The sequence below is a fragment of the Centropristis striata genome, chromosome 13, assembly GCF_030273125.1.
Source record: "Centropristis striata isolate RG_2023a ecotype Rhode Island chromosome 13, C.striata_1.0, whole genome shotgun sequence".
Taxonomy (NCBI): Eukaryota; Metazoa; Chordata; class Actinopteri; order Perciformes; family Serranidae; genus Centropristis; species Centropristis striata.
In genome coordinates, this window is record NC_081529.1 from 7374754 (window position 1) to 7390620 (window position 15867).

The 15867-nt window shown below is 38.2% G+C and overlaps 1 protein-coding gene across 1 annotated transcript in view; it reads left to right on the forward strand.

Annotated features, from left to right (window-relative positions):
• Nucleotides 1-485: 485 nt before the first annotated feature.
• gucy2ca (guanylate cyclase 2Ca) overlaps nucleotides 486-15867 on the forward strand; it is a 16927-nt gene continuing 1545 nt past the window's right edge. Inside the window, exons 1-27 of the mRNA XM_059347618.1 lie at nucleotides 486-594; nucleotides 2384-2496; nucleotides 3718-3785; nucleotides 3867-4088; nucleotides 4190-4308; nucleotides 5038-5140; nucleotides 5694-5805; nucleotides 5901-6045; nucleotides 6169-6254; nucleotides 6331-6442; nucleotides 6668-6749; nucleotides 7514-7607; nucleotides 7817-7879; nucleotides 8000-8071; nucleotides 8308-8412; nucleotides 9202-9288; nucleotides 9658-9790; nucleotides 10614-10751; nucleotides 10954-11042; nucleotides 11196-11287; nucleotides 11705-11863; nucleotides 13101-13293; nucleotides 13700-13874; nucleotides 14436-14534; nucleotides 14636-14730; nucleotides 14856-14932; nucleotides 15542-15867. The exon at nucleotides 15542-15867 is cut by the window's right edge and continues 1545 nt beyond it. Of these exons, the coding sequence (XP_059203601.1) occupies nucleotides 486-594; nucleotides 2384-2496; nucleotides 3718-3785; nucleotides 3867-4088; nucleotides 4190-4308; nucleotides 5038-5140; nucleotides 5694-5805; nucleotides 5901-6045; nucleotides 6169-6254; nucleotides 6331-6442; nucleotides 6668-6749; nucleotides 7514-7607; nucleotides 7817-7879; nucleotides 8000-8071; nucleotides 8308-8412; nucleotides 9202-9288; nucleotides 9658-9790; nucleotides 10614-10751; nucleotides 10954-11042; nucleotides 11196-11287; nucleotides 11705-11863; nucleotides 13101-13293; nucleotides 13700-13874; nucleotides 14436-14534; nucleotides 14636-14730; nucleotides 14856-14932; nucleotides 15542-15749 (3150 nt within the window). The 3' untranslated portion in view covers nucleotides 15750-15867. The remainder of the gene's footprint in view (nucleotides 595-2383; nucleotides 2497-3717; nucleotides 3786-3866; nucleotides 4089-4189; nucleotides 4309-5037; nucleotides 5141-5693; nucleotides 5806-5900; nucleotides 6046-6168; nucleotides 6255-6330; nucleotides 6443-6667; nucleotides 6750-7513; nucleotides 7608-7816; nucleotides 7880-7999; nucleotides 8072-8307; nucleotides 8413-9201; nucleotides 9289-9657; nucleotides 9791-10613; nucleotides 10752-10953; nucleotides 11043-11195; nucleotides 11288-11704; nucleotides 11864-13100; nucleotides 13294-13699; nucleotides 13875-14435; nucleotides 14535-14635; nucleotides 14731-14855; nucleotides 14933-15541) is intronic.

Consider the following 15867-nt stretch of genomic DNA (forward strand, 5'->3'; position numbering starts at 1 on the left):
GACTGTTGTTCATTAACGTACCGAGGACAGGTAGAGCCGCCCGTACCAAGGTGGAGGATTATTGATCTCAGGCTTTCACAACTGGTTTGAATTTCGTCTGCATTTTTTGGGGGTTTACTAAAAGTGGTTGGGTGCCAGATTTCAGGTTTATTTCCTTCTCTTATCTGAATATTGGACAGTGAATCAAGACTTCTGCTTAGTCACTGAAGAGCCCTGTTCACTTCTGTGTTTGGACCTATGTCGTCAGTGAAGAGGATCTGTTCAGGTGGACGAATGTAAAAACCTTCTGTTTGTCTGAACAGGGTTACATATCTTTTTGACATGTAGAAGCTCTGGAAAAGACACACAATTCTGAGGGAAACAGGAAAATCATAAGGATCAAGATGTACAGCTCCTATACTTCACCTTTCCTGGCAGTGCTGATTATGACGGTGGTTGCTGGCAAGAAGCTGGATCTGGATGACTGTTTGAATCGCACATACACCATGAATGTGGTGTTGCTGGAGGACAACACTTATGAGTGGAGTCGACCGTTTGTGCAGGCGGCCGTGGAGCTAGCCATTAGAGAGGACAGGGAGGAGAACATTAAGGCTGGTATGGATGACATTACATTTAATAACAATATGATACAATGACTTCTCTAGTAAAAAGTAGCGCTTGAGAATCAATCTTTGCTGTCTGAAGTTGCCAATGTAAATTAGGATATGGCTTGACATCAGATTTAAATAGCTTATAGTCAAGTCATAGCAGCTCATAGAAACACCATTAAAACTAAGAACAATATGTATATACTAGTTTCTCTGCATCCTGTTGAGAAAGAATAGGGTTTTCCTCTACCTACCACTGTTGTGTTAATGAGGGATTAAAATGCTAAGGATGATAGAGAATGAAAATGAAATTTTAAATTAAGACTTGTTTGTAACTTTTTCATATAAAATTACATCTCCTTTGGATTCAGGGGTTATTTCAAACTTCTTCTTTCTTCTTTACTGTATGAAAAAACAAACAGTTAAATTACCTTTTTTTTAAAAAATGATTCACAAAAAATGATTAGGCCTTGAAACTTGAAATGCACTTTACAATTATTTTGTATAATTTATGTTATCTTAATATCATTTATGTTAATTTTATCAACACTATAAACACTATGCCACAATAAAGACATGCAGCCAGGTTATTTCTAGAATATTTTGAATATGGGGGTATTTGCAGGGACTTAGAGCTTGATGCCTTTGAAAGATTTCAGTGTTTATTTTGGTACCAATACCATACAAAACTTTATCATACAAGACTTTGAGAAATGTAAATTTTTAATGTTGTCTTTGAACTTTTTCCAACCAACAAATTGAGACTTTTTGAGGGCCAAGAAAGAACCTTATAACACTCAGGGAAATAAAATAGTCTAAAACTTTCAACTTTTAACTTTTTTGATCAAGGAACAGACATTTAAAACCAGTATCCATTGTAGTGTACATTGTGGTTGGTACCATAAAGAATCAAGGTTCGGTTTGATAGCCAACCATACAGATGCATAAAGGAATGCTACATTACACACTACAAAGAAAGCCTATGCAGTATCCTTGTTACATTTCATGTATTGTATCTGAACATACATTGAGAACAAACATTCAGATGTAGTAAACTTTCCAAACTGCCCGTTAACAGCTCCGTATCTCTGAACAATCCATGAAGCTTGCTAGCTAAAACAGCTAGCTAAACATGTAAATACGACAGTAGAAATTGATGAATTTCTCTCCTGAACAAACAAAAACAGTGTTCAAATGTATCTATGTGCCGGTATGACAGCAAACACCATATTTCTCTAAAAAATGTTTGGTTTTTTATTGGCACTGCTGAAATAACACCAATATATAGAGCCGTTCAAATGTGTACTATTCATACAACTAAATGCTAAATACAGCTAAATACAGCATAAATCTTGATAAAGAGTTTGGGGGGTCCTGACCTTTAATGGAAAATACCACCATAAATTGCCCTAAATACCATGTTTCAAGCCGTGACAGCAGTAAAACCTACAGCGAAACTTTACAGGTGAGTAAAAAGCTGATGAGATCAAAATGAAGGCAGAGGTCGATGATGGTTGTGGTCCCAGCGATGTTAACAGCGATGTTCTTTCCAGTTATAAATGACCACAATGAGCTTCACATTTTATCACAAGTCTTATTAGCAAATTAAACTATTTGTTATTTTTGGCATTTTCTTCTGCAGTTGTAATTCTTCAAATTCTCTGTTGGAGAAATCAAAGGCTAATTTTATACCCATGTGCGATAAAGTAACTCTAATCTAATCTTAAGAACTGAAAAGAGATTAATGGGTTCATTTTTGGTTATTAATAACACTTATCTTCTTTCCATGGCACAAGGTTTAAACTTCACGATGACGGCCAACTACAGCGGGTTTGACACCACCATCTACAACCGGCAGGGCTGTGGGAGCAGCAGCTGTGAGGGAGTGGCTATACTCAAGATTCTGCATGTAAGTGTTTTAAGTGATTCTTTTAGTGCACACATTGGGCCAAATTAATTAAGGAAAATCAAGAAACCACCCGATTTGACTGTTGAATAGGTGTTTATCAGTGCTTATCAACCAATACACATGGCCGTGTCGGGGCCTGCTCCACCTGCTGGTAGGCAAGTAGATTGTTATCAGCCCATTTAAATTGGTACAGTAGCTTTTCTTTCCCATTCAATGGTTTTATTAAATTTCACTTTTATCTTCATGAAAAAAGGAAGCCAGTTCAATCTATTTATGCAGCAACACTACTTCTCTAAGGTTAGGGCCAGAAAGTTCCTCGTTAGGCATTATAAAAAATACTTGAAAAAGTAAAATAAAAGCACATAAATGCAAAAGCTGAAGTAGTTATGAGGACGATGTTAACATGCTACATTTTTTTTGTAAAAATGTGATGCACTGAACTTAAATCATATTACTTCAAATCACAGCGTTAACTTTTGGTTTCACACGGACACGACCCCTGGTCTCCTCGTTGAAAGTCTTGGGTTTGTTTGACCCATCCACCCGCCCTTAAAGCAACTTTTCATACTTTGCCTTATTTCTTGTCCCCTTCACTTTCACACGTAACGTCACTTCTGCCTTGACAATGTTGTTCGTTCTTACTATGGCTGGTAGAGGGCGTTGCTATGGCCTAAAAACTATCTGTTAGCCTATCAGGTCTACACCTATTCAATAGACTGACTACAGTAAAATCAGTTCATTTCAATAGTGATAACATTTAAGGGATTTCATCCTTTCTAAGTCGCTTCTGGATTCTGAGTTTTAGTGGACAGTAATACCAAGTTCCCTTTTTGTGGTTTTATAGCTTATTATCCCTTGATTACTCTTTAGCTGGCACAGCATCTATTGTGCCTCGACAGGAGGGTTTTCATTGGCTCACTTACAATTTTAAATGAGTCATTTAGTCAAACAAAATTTCCAGAAAGGAAGCAAAATGTAAATTATTGAAAACTGCATTGTAAAACAGTAAAAGCCAATTTATGCCGTCAGTGCCTTACTGTAAACTGTATCTCTGCAGACTCACAATTTTGTACCAAAAATATCACCATTATAAGGATTGCCTTAATTGAAGCACAGAGAAGAGATGCAAATGTCTCCACTAATAGCAGCCTAAACAGACCAAAAAGCAGCCACAATGCCTCTGTGATGACAGAATAATTAATGTACTGTATGTTGTTGCAGAATGCTGGTCATCTTGGATGTGTCATGCTCGGGCCGTCCTGCACTTATGCCACCTTCCAGTTAGTCGAGTGAGTAAGACACTGTTTCTGCTTGCATACCATCAAACAACAGGATGATTTTTTAACGTCTTATTCTGTTATCTGCATCAGTGATGAAATTGGCCCGAGCCTGAGCATTCCCGTCATCTCTGCTGGGAGCTTCGGCCTCTCATGTGACTATAAGCCCAAACTGACTCGGATTCTGCCTCCGGCACGCAAGATCGTCGACTTCTTTCTCAACTTTATGAAAGAAATCTTGCCATTTAAGACCAAGGAATGGAAGCAGGTCTACGTCTACAAGAAGTTAATCAACTATACTGAGGACTGCTTCTGGTGAGACAACACAGGCTCCAATTCACCTGAGTGACCCTGTGGCTTCATTCAGTGAACCTCATGTGTCACTCTTTTGTTGCATCTCTTTGCTTTCGCCACAGGTACATCAACGCAATGGAAGCAGCCAGTTTCAACTTTGCCGTAAACACAAGTAGGGAGATGCTGCGTGGGGAGGACGAGTTGAAGAAGGCTTTTGAATCTAAGAAAAGACACAGCAACAGTGGGTATTTTTTTTTATATAAATTGTTTGCGTTACATCTCAATGCATTGAACTTATCCTCCTGAGCTGTAATTCATCCAAATGTTGACCTGAAAAACATCATCTAATATCTACACTAGAGATTAGTTAACTATAAAGTCAGCACAACATTAGCATGCATGGAGTGAAAAGAGAATCTGTATCTATAATGTGACTTCCTGGAAATTAAATGTTCATCTGCAATTTTCTGTAATAGTCCAAGTAATATTTGTTCTAAATGTGCACTGAAGTAATATATCATATGTCATGGTTAAGTTGGTTTGAGTTAATAATTAAAGACTGTATTAATTTAATACATTTAACAATATAATCGTGCCACATTCAACAATTTGCGGTCCTGGATTATTCATTCATTGCTGTTAATGACGAAGCCAAACTGTATTTTGTAAGTACAAGTGTTATTTGCTGACCCAAAACTTTAGTGGCATTATAACAACTTAGCATCAAAATGTTAGCATCATTGTGAGTATGTTAGCATACTGCAGTTAGCATTTAGCTCATTGTGTTGCTGTGCACAGACAGTACAGCCTCACAGAACTGCTAGCATGGTTGTAGACACTAGTCTAGTCTAGTTTAGTCTTGTTCTACAAAATGTTATTACTTTTTTTGTCAATAGCTCAGTTTGGCTTAGAAACTAAGTTAAATGTCCTGTTAACATTTAACTAACCTTTAAAATAAACCTTTTTTCAGTTTTCATCTTATGTGGGAGGCCTGACGACGTTGTTTCAATAAAGTCGATGCTTGACAGCCCGATTGATGAGGACGTCATGTTCATTCTACTCGATGTTTACAAGTAAGCCTGTCTATGACTTTGGCCTTACATATTGTGAGCATAAAGTTTCATTAGTGTTTCCAGTGTCAAATTAGAAATAAGAATACACTGTACTGAATTAATGTGCTCAATTTGTACCTTTAGGGCTACAGCAGCTTGTCACTGGTACACCAGTTTTACCCTTGACATTGGCTTGGGAACATATAAGTAATTTTTGAGGGGCAAAGAGTACATATCTCGAGGTCCGCTAATTAACCCTATCAGAAATATGGATACAGTAGGAGTCAATTTCTGCCCCCGAGATACATTAATGTAGATAACATTAATGTATCCCCCTCAGGGGTTAATTAATGAACCTCAACTCAAGGGCCAAAAAGGCACACACAGTATATGTTCTCAAGCCAGTACCTATCACAGGTACAACAGCTGTATCTTAGAAGGTACTGAGGGTACTCCAGTGACAAGCTGTTATTCCTTTAAAGGCACAAATGCAGCACATTATTTCTGACAGTGTAAGATCCAAACAAGTAACAGTAATACTGTTTTCGTATTGACATCCTTAACCTTGTTCCAGCCCTGACTATTATGTGAACACAACATCCGGTAAGGCTATGCAGGATGTAGTAGTGCTCACTCTGCCACCGAGGAAGTACGACAATGGATCAAACTCAACATATAATGACACGGTGAGCAACAACTCAGCAAGCAAGATTGGGTAAAATAAAAGCATGATTTGCATAACTCTTTGACCCTTTTGTCTGTATTTCTATCTAATGAGCAGATAAATGACTATGTGGCTGGGTATCATGACGGGGCTCTGCTGCTTGGCAAAGTGCTCAGAGAGAGGATGCTCAATAGGCGACTTTACAAGGGAATACATGACGTTCCTCTGAGTGACAACCCGTTTGGAAATGTGTCGTTTGAAGGTGCGTATAAATGTTCTGCAATAAACATTTTGTAATTTTGAATAATATTAGATTGTAATTATCTAAATAATGGCAAATTGAAAACAATTTTTTGTTGTGTTTGTGTGTGTTTGTGTCAAACAGGTATGGCAGGACACTATGAGCTCGATGAGTACGGTGACAGAGATGTTAACTTCTCCATGATTTACACATCAGCAATCACTGGAAAGGTGAGACTATTGTACATTTAGAAGTTCGCACAGATGGTGTGAACATTTGTCTTTATATTCTTCTGTCTCTTTCCAGTATGAAACACTGTTGGTGTTCGACACATCTCAAAATAAAACCATAGAGATGGAAACAAACCCTGCCCTGTACTGGAGTGGAGGCCTGCCTTCTGATGTGCCAAAAAGTTCAGGTTGTTACACACATACACACACACACGCACACACACATGCACACACAGATGATGTAGGGTAGAGGTAATGTGGACACTGTGTTAACATCACCTATTCATCTCATGACTTAATTCCCTAGTTTTTGTTTGTAGGTAAGAATTTCTTATACAGACTCAAGATATGCTTTTAAAATGTAGTGTGATTTCATTGTCCTTATCTCTGGTACAAATGTTGTTTGTTTCCAGCCTTTAGCACGCAGGATATCATCGTGATCGTTCTGAGTCTCAGTGTTGTCGTTGTGACAGTCATCGCTCTCATCTTCTACAGGTAAACAGCTGATACTCATCACATCTGTACCACACATGCTACATGAAGCTTTAAGCATCAGTAGGCAAGAATTTGACAAGAAATAACATCAGTCAGCTACACATTATTATGGATATCACTACCACTAGGATTGGCTTTAACATAATATTTAACTTGACCACATGATGAAACCCACATGAAACCACCTTATAGGTTAACCCTAACCCTAAAGCTACAGTTACTCGTTAGTTTTGCTAACTAACTCACCAATCAACAGCCTTAACCATCTCCCCACCAATCCACTCTACATTGAGCAAAACAAATATTTCTCTGCCACGCAGCAGGGAGTCAAACCCACGGCTCCATGAATTCCAACCTGAGCTAACAAGCCAATTGTAAAACCAGCCCTCCATACACTTTATTTTAACCTTAAGCCACAAGGATGTTGAGTCAAAAGGACGTAAAAGACGGTCCTGACAATCAATGTTGCAGGTCTTGTGAACTGCAGTGGGATCCATTGCTGCACTAAAGTGGTGAACTGCAGTGGGATCCATTGCTGCACTAAAGTGGAAATGATCAGTGACAAAAGTGTGTTTGCTTGTTGGAGCAACAACAGGCATTTTAATTGAAGCTCAGGAAACAAATCAAAATAATCAGTGCCCCCTCCATGTTTACATTTATCCCACAAATGTCCCCTGTGCTCCTTTGTATGAATGTGTGTGTGTGTGTGTGTGTGTGTGTGTGTGTGTATGAATGTGTGTGTGTGTGTGTGTGAATAATATTAGGCAGAACAGGAAAGAGCGTCTTCTGCAGAAAAGGTGGTCTCACATCAACCCACATCTGATTGGTCCTCTGGATGAGAAGGAGGTTTCTCTCAAGGTAAACTTCCTGAAGATTCAACTGTTTCCTATGTGTCACATCAGGATCGGCTGCCTTTCCTATGATGAGGGTCAATATACAAAGATGAAGATGGGGGGAATAGAAAAATTAAGTGTTGTGTACTTGAAGTTTGGTGAGATCACATCCAGTAAGATAAGGACATAAAAATAATTTGTGTGTGTGTGTGTGTGTGTGTTTGTGTGTAACAGATTGATGAAGATAAGAGGAAGGACAGCACATTCTTCAATCACAGAGGCCGCTATGACAAGAAGGTACCAATGTTCCAACTTCCAAAAGAAGTTGAATTTACAATTTTTATTGTAACAGCACCAGTAAGAAAGAGAAGATTGTGTACAGAGTTTTAGTGTGTCTCCTTTCTTTGTATTCTTCAGCCTGTGATCTTGAAAGAGCTGAAGCACACAGACGGAGACTTCACCGAGGACCAGAGGATTGAGCTCAACACTGTAAGACTCCGCTGTCTTATGCCTCTTTCATTTGATGTTCAAACAAAGCACTTACCCTCCGTCCTTTAGTTCCTCAAAAATTTTCTTTATTAAATTTGATTTTGTGCTATGTTTCTGTGATAAAATAAAAGAATGTGGATGAGTGCATTTTCCTCTCTAACTATAAAGTGAAGTATAAATACATTCATATCTCTGAGATGTCACTTCCTTTTCACCTTCATGTCTTCATGTTGCAGCTGCTGCGCATCGATTACTACAACCTGACCAAGTTCTACGGCACGGTGAAGTTTGAGTACGGTGTGTTTGGGGTGTTTGAGCTCTGTCAGAGAGGCTCCCTCAGGGTAAGATAACACCATCACTCATGTCAGAATAAGTGATTCATTTCTTTCTGCAGTTCCTCAAATGTATAAACAGAGTGATATTACCTTTTTGAACTCTTTCCGCTATCTTATCAGTACTCCAATGCCTACTTGAATGAAAGACCCTGTTACATGTATCCCAAGATAGTCTTATCACTGTATTTTAATCTGGATGTGCATGAAAAAAAACAAAAAAAAACCAGTTACATTTATTATAATAAAATAACACATTTAGAGAACTTTGCAGCCTTAGTTGAGGTGTAATGACTCTGAGTGATTTATAATTATATATTTGTATTGTTATGTAACATTTTACAACCTTGCTGATCTACAGGGACCTTGTTTATTGTAATAGTAACTTTTATTGTGTTCCTACTCACTTTTTTCTTCAAATCTTCACCTATATTTTATTTCAAATCTATTTTTATTGATATCTAAATGTATTTTAGAGCTTTTTCAGCTTTCATTTTGAATTATGCTGCACTAAACGGACAAACATGTTTATGACAGAGCTCAATGGCCTCCTTTCCCCACTGCTAACAATGACTTTACTGTTCATTTGATAAGTTATGGGCACACAGTTTAAAGATCACTAATAGTGTGTTTATGAATGCATGTAATTACACACACACACACACACACACACACACACACACACACACACACAAACGCACACATGCACGTAGACTAAAGTGTTACCTAAATACAGCATGTTAGCAGTGTTGTAAAAGAGAGAAACTATAAACTTTTTTCTGTTTTCTTCCCCCACAGTACATTCTGAATGACCGGATCTCCTACCCCGATGAAACCTTCATGGACATGGAGTTTAAGATATCAGTCATGTACGACATAGCAAAGGTATTGCTTGTTTTTGTTGTTAGTTTTTGTGAGAATGTAATTTCTTCATAAAAAAAACAATATGGAATCTGCATTATTTGTTCTTACTTCAGGATGCATTTTACTCCAGTGATATTTCTTTAAATTCAGCATTATTTACTTAATGGACATGATCATGATGTATTTAATGAGTTTAAAGGCAGTAATCAGTTTGCTCAGTGTATTTTACTCAACCTCACTCACAGTGTATTTCAAGAAGAGTAATGCAAGACGGTGATACAATGAATAACAAGTCTCTCTCTCTCTCTCTCTCTCTCTCTCTCTCTCTCTCTCTCTCTCTCTCTCTCTCTCTCTATTGATATAACTATCCTGGTCCACGCTGTCCTGCAGGGCATGTCATATCTCCACACCAGTAACATTGAGGTCCACGGCCGCCTCAAGTCCACTAACTGTGTGGTCGACAACCGCATGGTGGTCAAGATCACTGACTTTGGCTGTCACACCATCCTGAAGCCAGGCAGAGGTGAGAATGAGAATTATTTCTTTTAAATTGTAGATTTAAAAAAAAAATATATATTATTTTTATATTATATTCTATTTTGGAAAAGCATTCATTTTATATTGCATTTCTGCAAGTGTATTCACATAGCATTGTGCGCACCTTAAAAAATACTAATTTGAAGGACATGTTTTATGATTTTACATCTGAATCGAATAATATACAATAAAAATGGGGACGCTTTCATCTTAGATTTAAAAAATAGATAAATAAATGTTAAATTACAAATAAAACAAAAAGTTTGGATTGGATTGGATGGAATGATATGAATCGTATTGTATTCTCACTCATTTATTCTATCAAGTCAGCTTAACTCTGACCTTTGAGGTTTAATGTAATGACAGTTGTTCCAAAATATATATCTCATATACAACCTTGATTCCAAAGAAGTTGGGACATTGAATGTCATAATTTGCTTTTTAAAAATAAACATTGAGTTTTTACGTTTTTATTTATGCTTTACATAGTCCCTCAACTTCTTTGGAATCAGGATTGTATTATCTCTATCCATTCATCAGTGGTGGGTGACTGATTGTAGCCACTTCCTTGTTCTTTGTGCCTTTTTGCTTCCTGTCAGTAGTATTTGTAACAGTTTCTTATCACTAATATTTTATTTGTTTCTTTTCTTATTCTTATTATCTTATCTAAAAGCAATGTCCTCTCCAAAAATATGAAAGTGATTGCCGTAATTTATCCCGCATAATCTCCAACAACATATACCACCACTTCCATGATGTAATTTTGCAAGAGTGTAATAAAATAAAACGTAACAATATTTTTCCAACAGACGTGTGGACGGCCCCGGAGCATCTTCGTAAAGGTGGGGTGTCTCAAAAAGGTGATGTCTACAGCTATGCCATCATTGCTCATGAGATCGTCATGAGGAAAATCCCATTCTACACACAGCACTGCTCTGATCCTACAGGTAGGCCGGGATAATTTGGCACATCATTACACTGTCATGAACAACAACAGCAACAAAAAAACTTACTCTGTCAGTAAAAGACACTTAAAATAAAATGGGATGTTGATGCACTTTTGACCACACTGCGACCACAGACTCAGTGATCATGCAAAACTCTCAGTCCTGTTCGCATTGATTATTTTAATGTGATCCAATCTCTCAGAGAAGATCCACAGAGTGCAGTATCCCAGTCGGATGAGCTTCTTCAGACCTGACCTTAACTTTGACGGCGCTTCAGAGAGAGAGATCGAGGTAAGAGAGCCGCCGAACACCATGGACTGGAACAGTAAATCACTCTGAGTAACACGGTTTATACATGCATGGACTTGGATAAAAGATAAATAAAGAACTTTCCCCTCAATCTTTTTTCTCTCTTTGTCCATGTGTGCTCGTGTGTGCATGCAGCTGTGCATGCTGATAAAAAGCTGCTGGGATGAAGACCCAGAACGAAGGCCAGATTTTAGGAGAATAGAGTTAACTCTGGGTAAGATTTTCAGGTACGTCAACAACACACATTCATTTAACTTTCAATGATTTTACTTACACACTTCATGGTGGACACCCAAACAAATTATGTGGCCACTAGAACATTGCTACCATGCATGCAGCACAGGCCAGTAAAATAATTTCACACCAGAGATGGGAGAAGTAAATATTGTTTATAGTATGTCATTTTGGATGATATATAGATCAAATTAACTTGACTTAACTGGAGTAAAATATCTGTAAATATGCTGTAGCATTAAGGTTTCCATTCATCTATACCAAAGTGCCAAAACTATCAAAAACAGGGATGTCCACATATGTTTGGTGTAAGTAAGCCTGTTTATTGCTTGAACATTCTTGCTGCACTATTCTGATATAAATGATATGAAAAGTGATAGTAATGTAAAATATGTTTTCCTTTGACACAGTAACCTGCACAACCAGGCCAGTGAGACGTATATGGACAACCTGATCCGCCGCCTGCAGATGTACTCCAGGACTCTGGAGCACCTGGTGGAGGACAGAACCGCTTTGTATAAAGCTGAGAGGGACAGAGCTGATCAACTCAACTTTATGCTGCTTCCTGGGTAGGTCTATACCAAACCTGTTAATATATATATTATGGAGAAAAAATGTTTTGGGCTGCACTAATATTGTCTTTTTATTTATTTTTAATGTACAGAAAAAAGAACAAAAGGAACAGAAAAAAAGAGTCTGATCTAAATTGTTTCCTCGTTTGCGAACAGTTGAAAAAAGTTTGCTTGAATAATCTTTCAAAGTTCCATCAGTGAAATATGTGGGAATAAAGTTTTTTTCATTTTAGTAAGTTATGTGACATTACTAACCTAACTTGCAATGACACAATACATGTACTGTGTATTGTTTTCAGAGTGTATGGAGAAATTAAAACTCATGTGGAAGAAAACATAAACATTTTTAGTCATATAATTTAGAACATGGTGTAGTGGTGCACTTCAGCCTCTTGTGGCTGAAATGAGTATTACAACAACAAACCCTTAGAATAATTATCCTGACAGAAAAAACAAACAAAACAAAACAAAACAAAACATAAACACTACACAACACAAAACTACTTAGATCAGACATAGAGAATGAATCCTTAGATTGTTTTTCTCTTGGCTCTCAGGGCTTCTGTTGCTCTGACAAACCCACAGACATAAATAAAATCACCTGACTATGCAGTTCCCCTCAGCTTTATACATAGAACTTTAGTCTGTCGTGGTTTATTGTTTTTACTGTTGTTTTTGTGCTTCTATCAGCATACTTTTAGCAGCAGCAGTTAGCTGTTTATACTGAAAAAATAGTAGACATAGTTAGGGACTAGCCGGTTAACACAGTAGAGCATTAAGCAGCTCAAGAGCCAGACATTTCTCTCCGGAGTTGATGGAAACAAAAACAGAGCATTTAGAAGAGGGATTTTTTTGCCCTGGCTCCATATGTGTAAATTGGCAACTACCTTGTATGTAATTATGTCTTTTTTTATTTTCAATTTTTTCCTTCTCTGGTTTTATCTTTTCTATCTTGTGTATTTATCATATTTCATTAAAAAAAGGCAGAAGGCTTTTTTGGATGTTTTCCTTGTTCCAATTTTTCTACTATAATTTAAAACACTAACTTTCCCCAATTTCCTTCGCACTTTATAATAGTAGTTTGAGTGCTTCACCTACAGCTCAAGGCAAAGTTGGATTTGCATGCACATGTCCATGTCATATTCCCTTAGTGTAAAAATATTTGACAGTCATTTTAATGTGGTTAGAAGCTGTCATTTAACGTCAGTGTCTTCCACTCTCCCTATGTCCTCAGCCCTGTGGTGCGTTCATTGAAGGAAACAGGCAAAGTGAAACCGGAGCTGTTTGAGGAGGTGACCATCTATTTCAGTGACATTGTGGGATTCACCACCCTCTGCCACTACAGCACCCCCATGGAGGTGGTCAACATGCTCAACAACATCTACAAGAACTTTGACAGCATCCTCGACCACCATGATGTCTACAAGGTACCTAGAGTTGAACTATTAATATAAAACCTGTTAGCAGCTCGACTTACGTTTGCATTTGTATTTAAGTTAACAGAATACAATTATGCTGCTCCTTTTTCATGGAACCAGCTGCAAAATGCGCTAAAACTTAAGGAGCTGGTTTCTCTAAACATGTTTAAATCCTTACTTCATGATGTTGAAGCTGGCTCTTCTGTCTGTACATGCTTTGTTTGATGATGTTCTGATTGTGACTCTATTTTTATGTTCTCTGTTGTTTTTAAATGATTGTCTGTAACTAACTGTGCTGCTGCCTGTCTTGGCCAGGACTCTTTTGTAAAAGAGATTCTTAATCTCAATAAGACTTTCCTGGTTAAATAAAGGTTAAATAAAAAAAAAAAAAAATGTCTTTATTTCGATCTTTCAGGTTGAGACAATAGGAGATGCGTACATGGTTGCATCAGGTTTGCCCAAACGCAACGGCAACAGGCATGCAGTGGACATCGCCCACATGGCCCTGGACATCTTGGCATTTGTTGGGACTTTTGAGTTGCAGCACCTGCCTGGCATCCCTCTGTGGATCCGTATTGGTGTGCATTCAGGTAACAGAAAATTAAGCTTTGCATTAGTTCACACACCGTTGTTACTGCTACTACTCGAAAACACTTGCCTCCCCCACTGCAGCCTCCACCTTTCGAGTCCTAATGGCTCAAAATAAAACTTTAAATGGTTTTGTTAAAGGCCCCTCTATGGGGGTTTTCTGCATTGCTTCCTGTTTTGGCTTAGCATACTGCTTGTTCAATCTATAGAGCATTCTCTATGCAACCATCAGCAATAGGTCTAACTGTATGTCGATTTGTTGCAATAAATGCCAGTGTTCCTTACTGAAGTCAGGATTTTGTCTTGTTCAATTCAATCGTTGTTCTGGCTTATAACCTCCCCTCAAAATTTGGAATAAATATGTTATTTAACCGAACTTAACTTGCAACCTTGACTGAAATTACAGATTTCTCTTGGTTTAAAAATTGTTGGAAATATTTAGGACTGAATGTAAGAACACAACTCAATGAACTACGTAACATAGATCAGTTTTTTTAAACACCTCAATGTGGAAAAGTTGCATATTGGACATTAAATGTTTTTTTGTGTGTATTTGTGTGCAGGGCCGTGTGCAGCAGGAGTGGTGGGGAATAAAATGCCTCGCTACTGTCTTTTTGGAGATACAGTCAACACTGCATCACGCATGGAGTCCACGGGCCTGCGTAAGAGACAACACACACACTTTACCACAGTCACAAAATTGGCGGTTAAAGTGCAGCTGAAGGTTTGGCTCTCATGATTTTTTTTTCTTTTTTCTTTCCAGCTCTAAGAATTCATGCCAGCCAGTCCACCATCAACATCCTGCAGAGGACAGACTGCATGTTTGAGTATGAACAAAGAGGAGAGACGTACCTGAAGGTTAGCTGGGTTTGCTTTGGATTTTTATGTACTCATGAATCACATCAAATGTAAACTGTACAGATATTGCTTACGACTTTCATTTCCTGTGTGTTTGTCTGTGTCCGTGTGTATCTGCCCCACAGGGTAAAGGCAAAGAGATGACATACTGGTTAACAGGAGTGACTGGGGGAAAATACAACCTGCCGACACCACCAACAGCGTGAGTGAAACACTGTATCAGCTGCTTTTACTCCAAACGCCAACATTTTCGTCCAGCTCACTCTTGATATAAACTGTGTTCAGCTACTAAACAACAGTGAGCTTGTTGGAAATTTGGGACTTGATGGCGCTGTTAAGGTGCATACAGTATAAAATAACATGATTTCTAAATAATTCAACACATGATCAGGACTCTTTTGACGCTTTTTTGCAAATTGCAGTATGGAAGATGAGGATGTTTGGATGCAAATCTGTAGATTTTGTTGCCATTAAGCAGTGTGTTGATGTGCGTTTGAAAAGGGAGTGAACTGTTGAGCCAGATACCCATGTATTTGTAGAAGTTGATGAATTCAAGTTCTAACCCATGCAGGGAGGAGATTTTGAGAGGGCAGGTGACTTGAGCTAAGTGTTGGTTAATAAGTTATTTTTTAGTTTATTTTTTGGAAATTCAGAGTTTCCATCAAGCTTTTGTCATTCAAATCTTCAAAAATGTGCATCAAAACAATCAATGCTCAGCATTCCTCTGTGAGTTCTTTGTCTTTGCCAGTCAATCAAGATATCTACATTTGCATCCATAAGATCCAAAATAATCCTCAATTTACTGTTTCAGGGAGAACTTCCAGCGGCTTCAGCAGGACCTGGCAGAGATGATTGTGTCCAGTCTGGAGAACCGTGGAGTCGGGTGGGAGGGCTTCAAAAAGAGGAAGACCCTGTCCACCAAAGTCCGTCGTAGGGAGACCAACAGCAGCTTGCAGGGGGACAACTTGCCAGAGTACTTCCACCTGGCTGTCACTGACAACCCAGGTACCTACTTGTGATGAGAGCAGGTTTCTGTACAATACCAGCCAGGAAGTAGATGTTGCGTCATAGCCTGTATCTGTCTGAATCAGAACTGCTGGGTTTCTTTGAGTGACAGTGGAGCAGCGGTGGAACAAG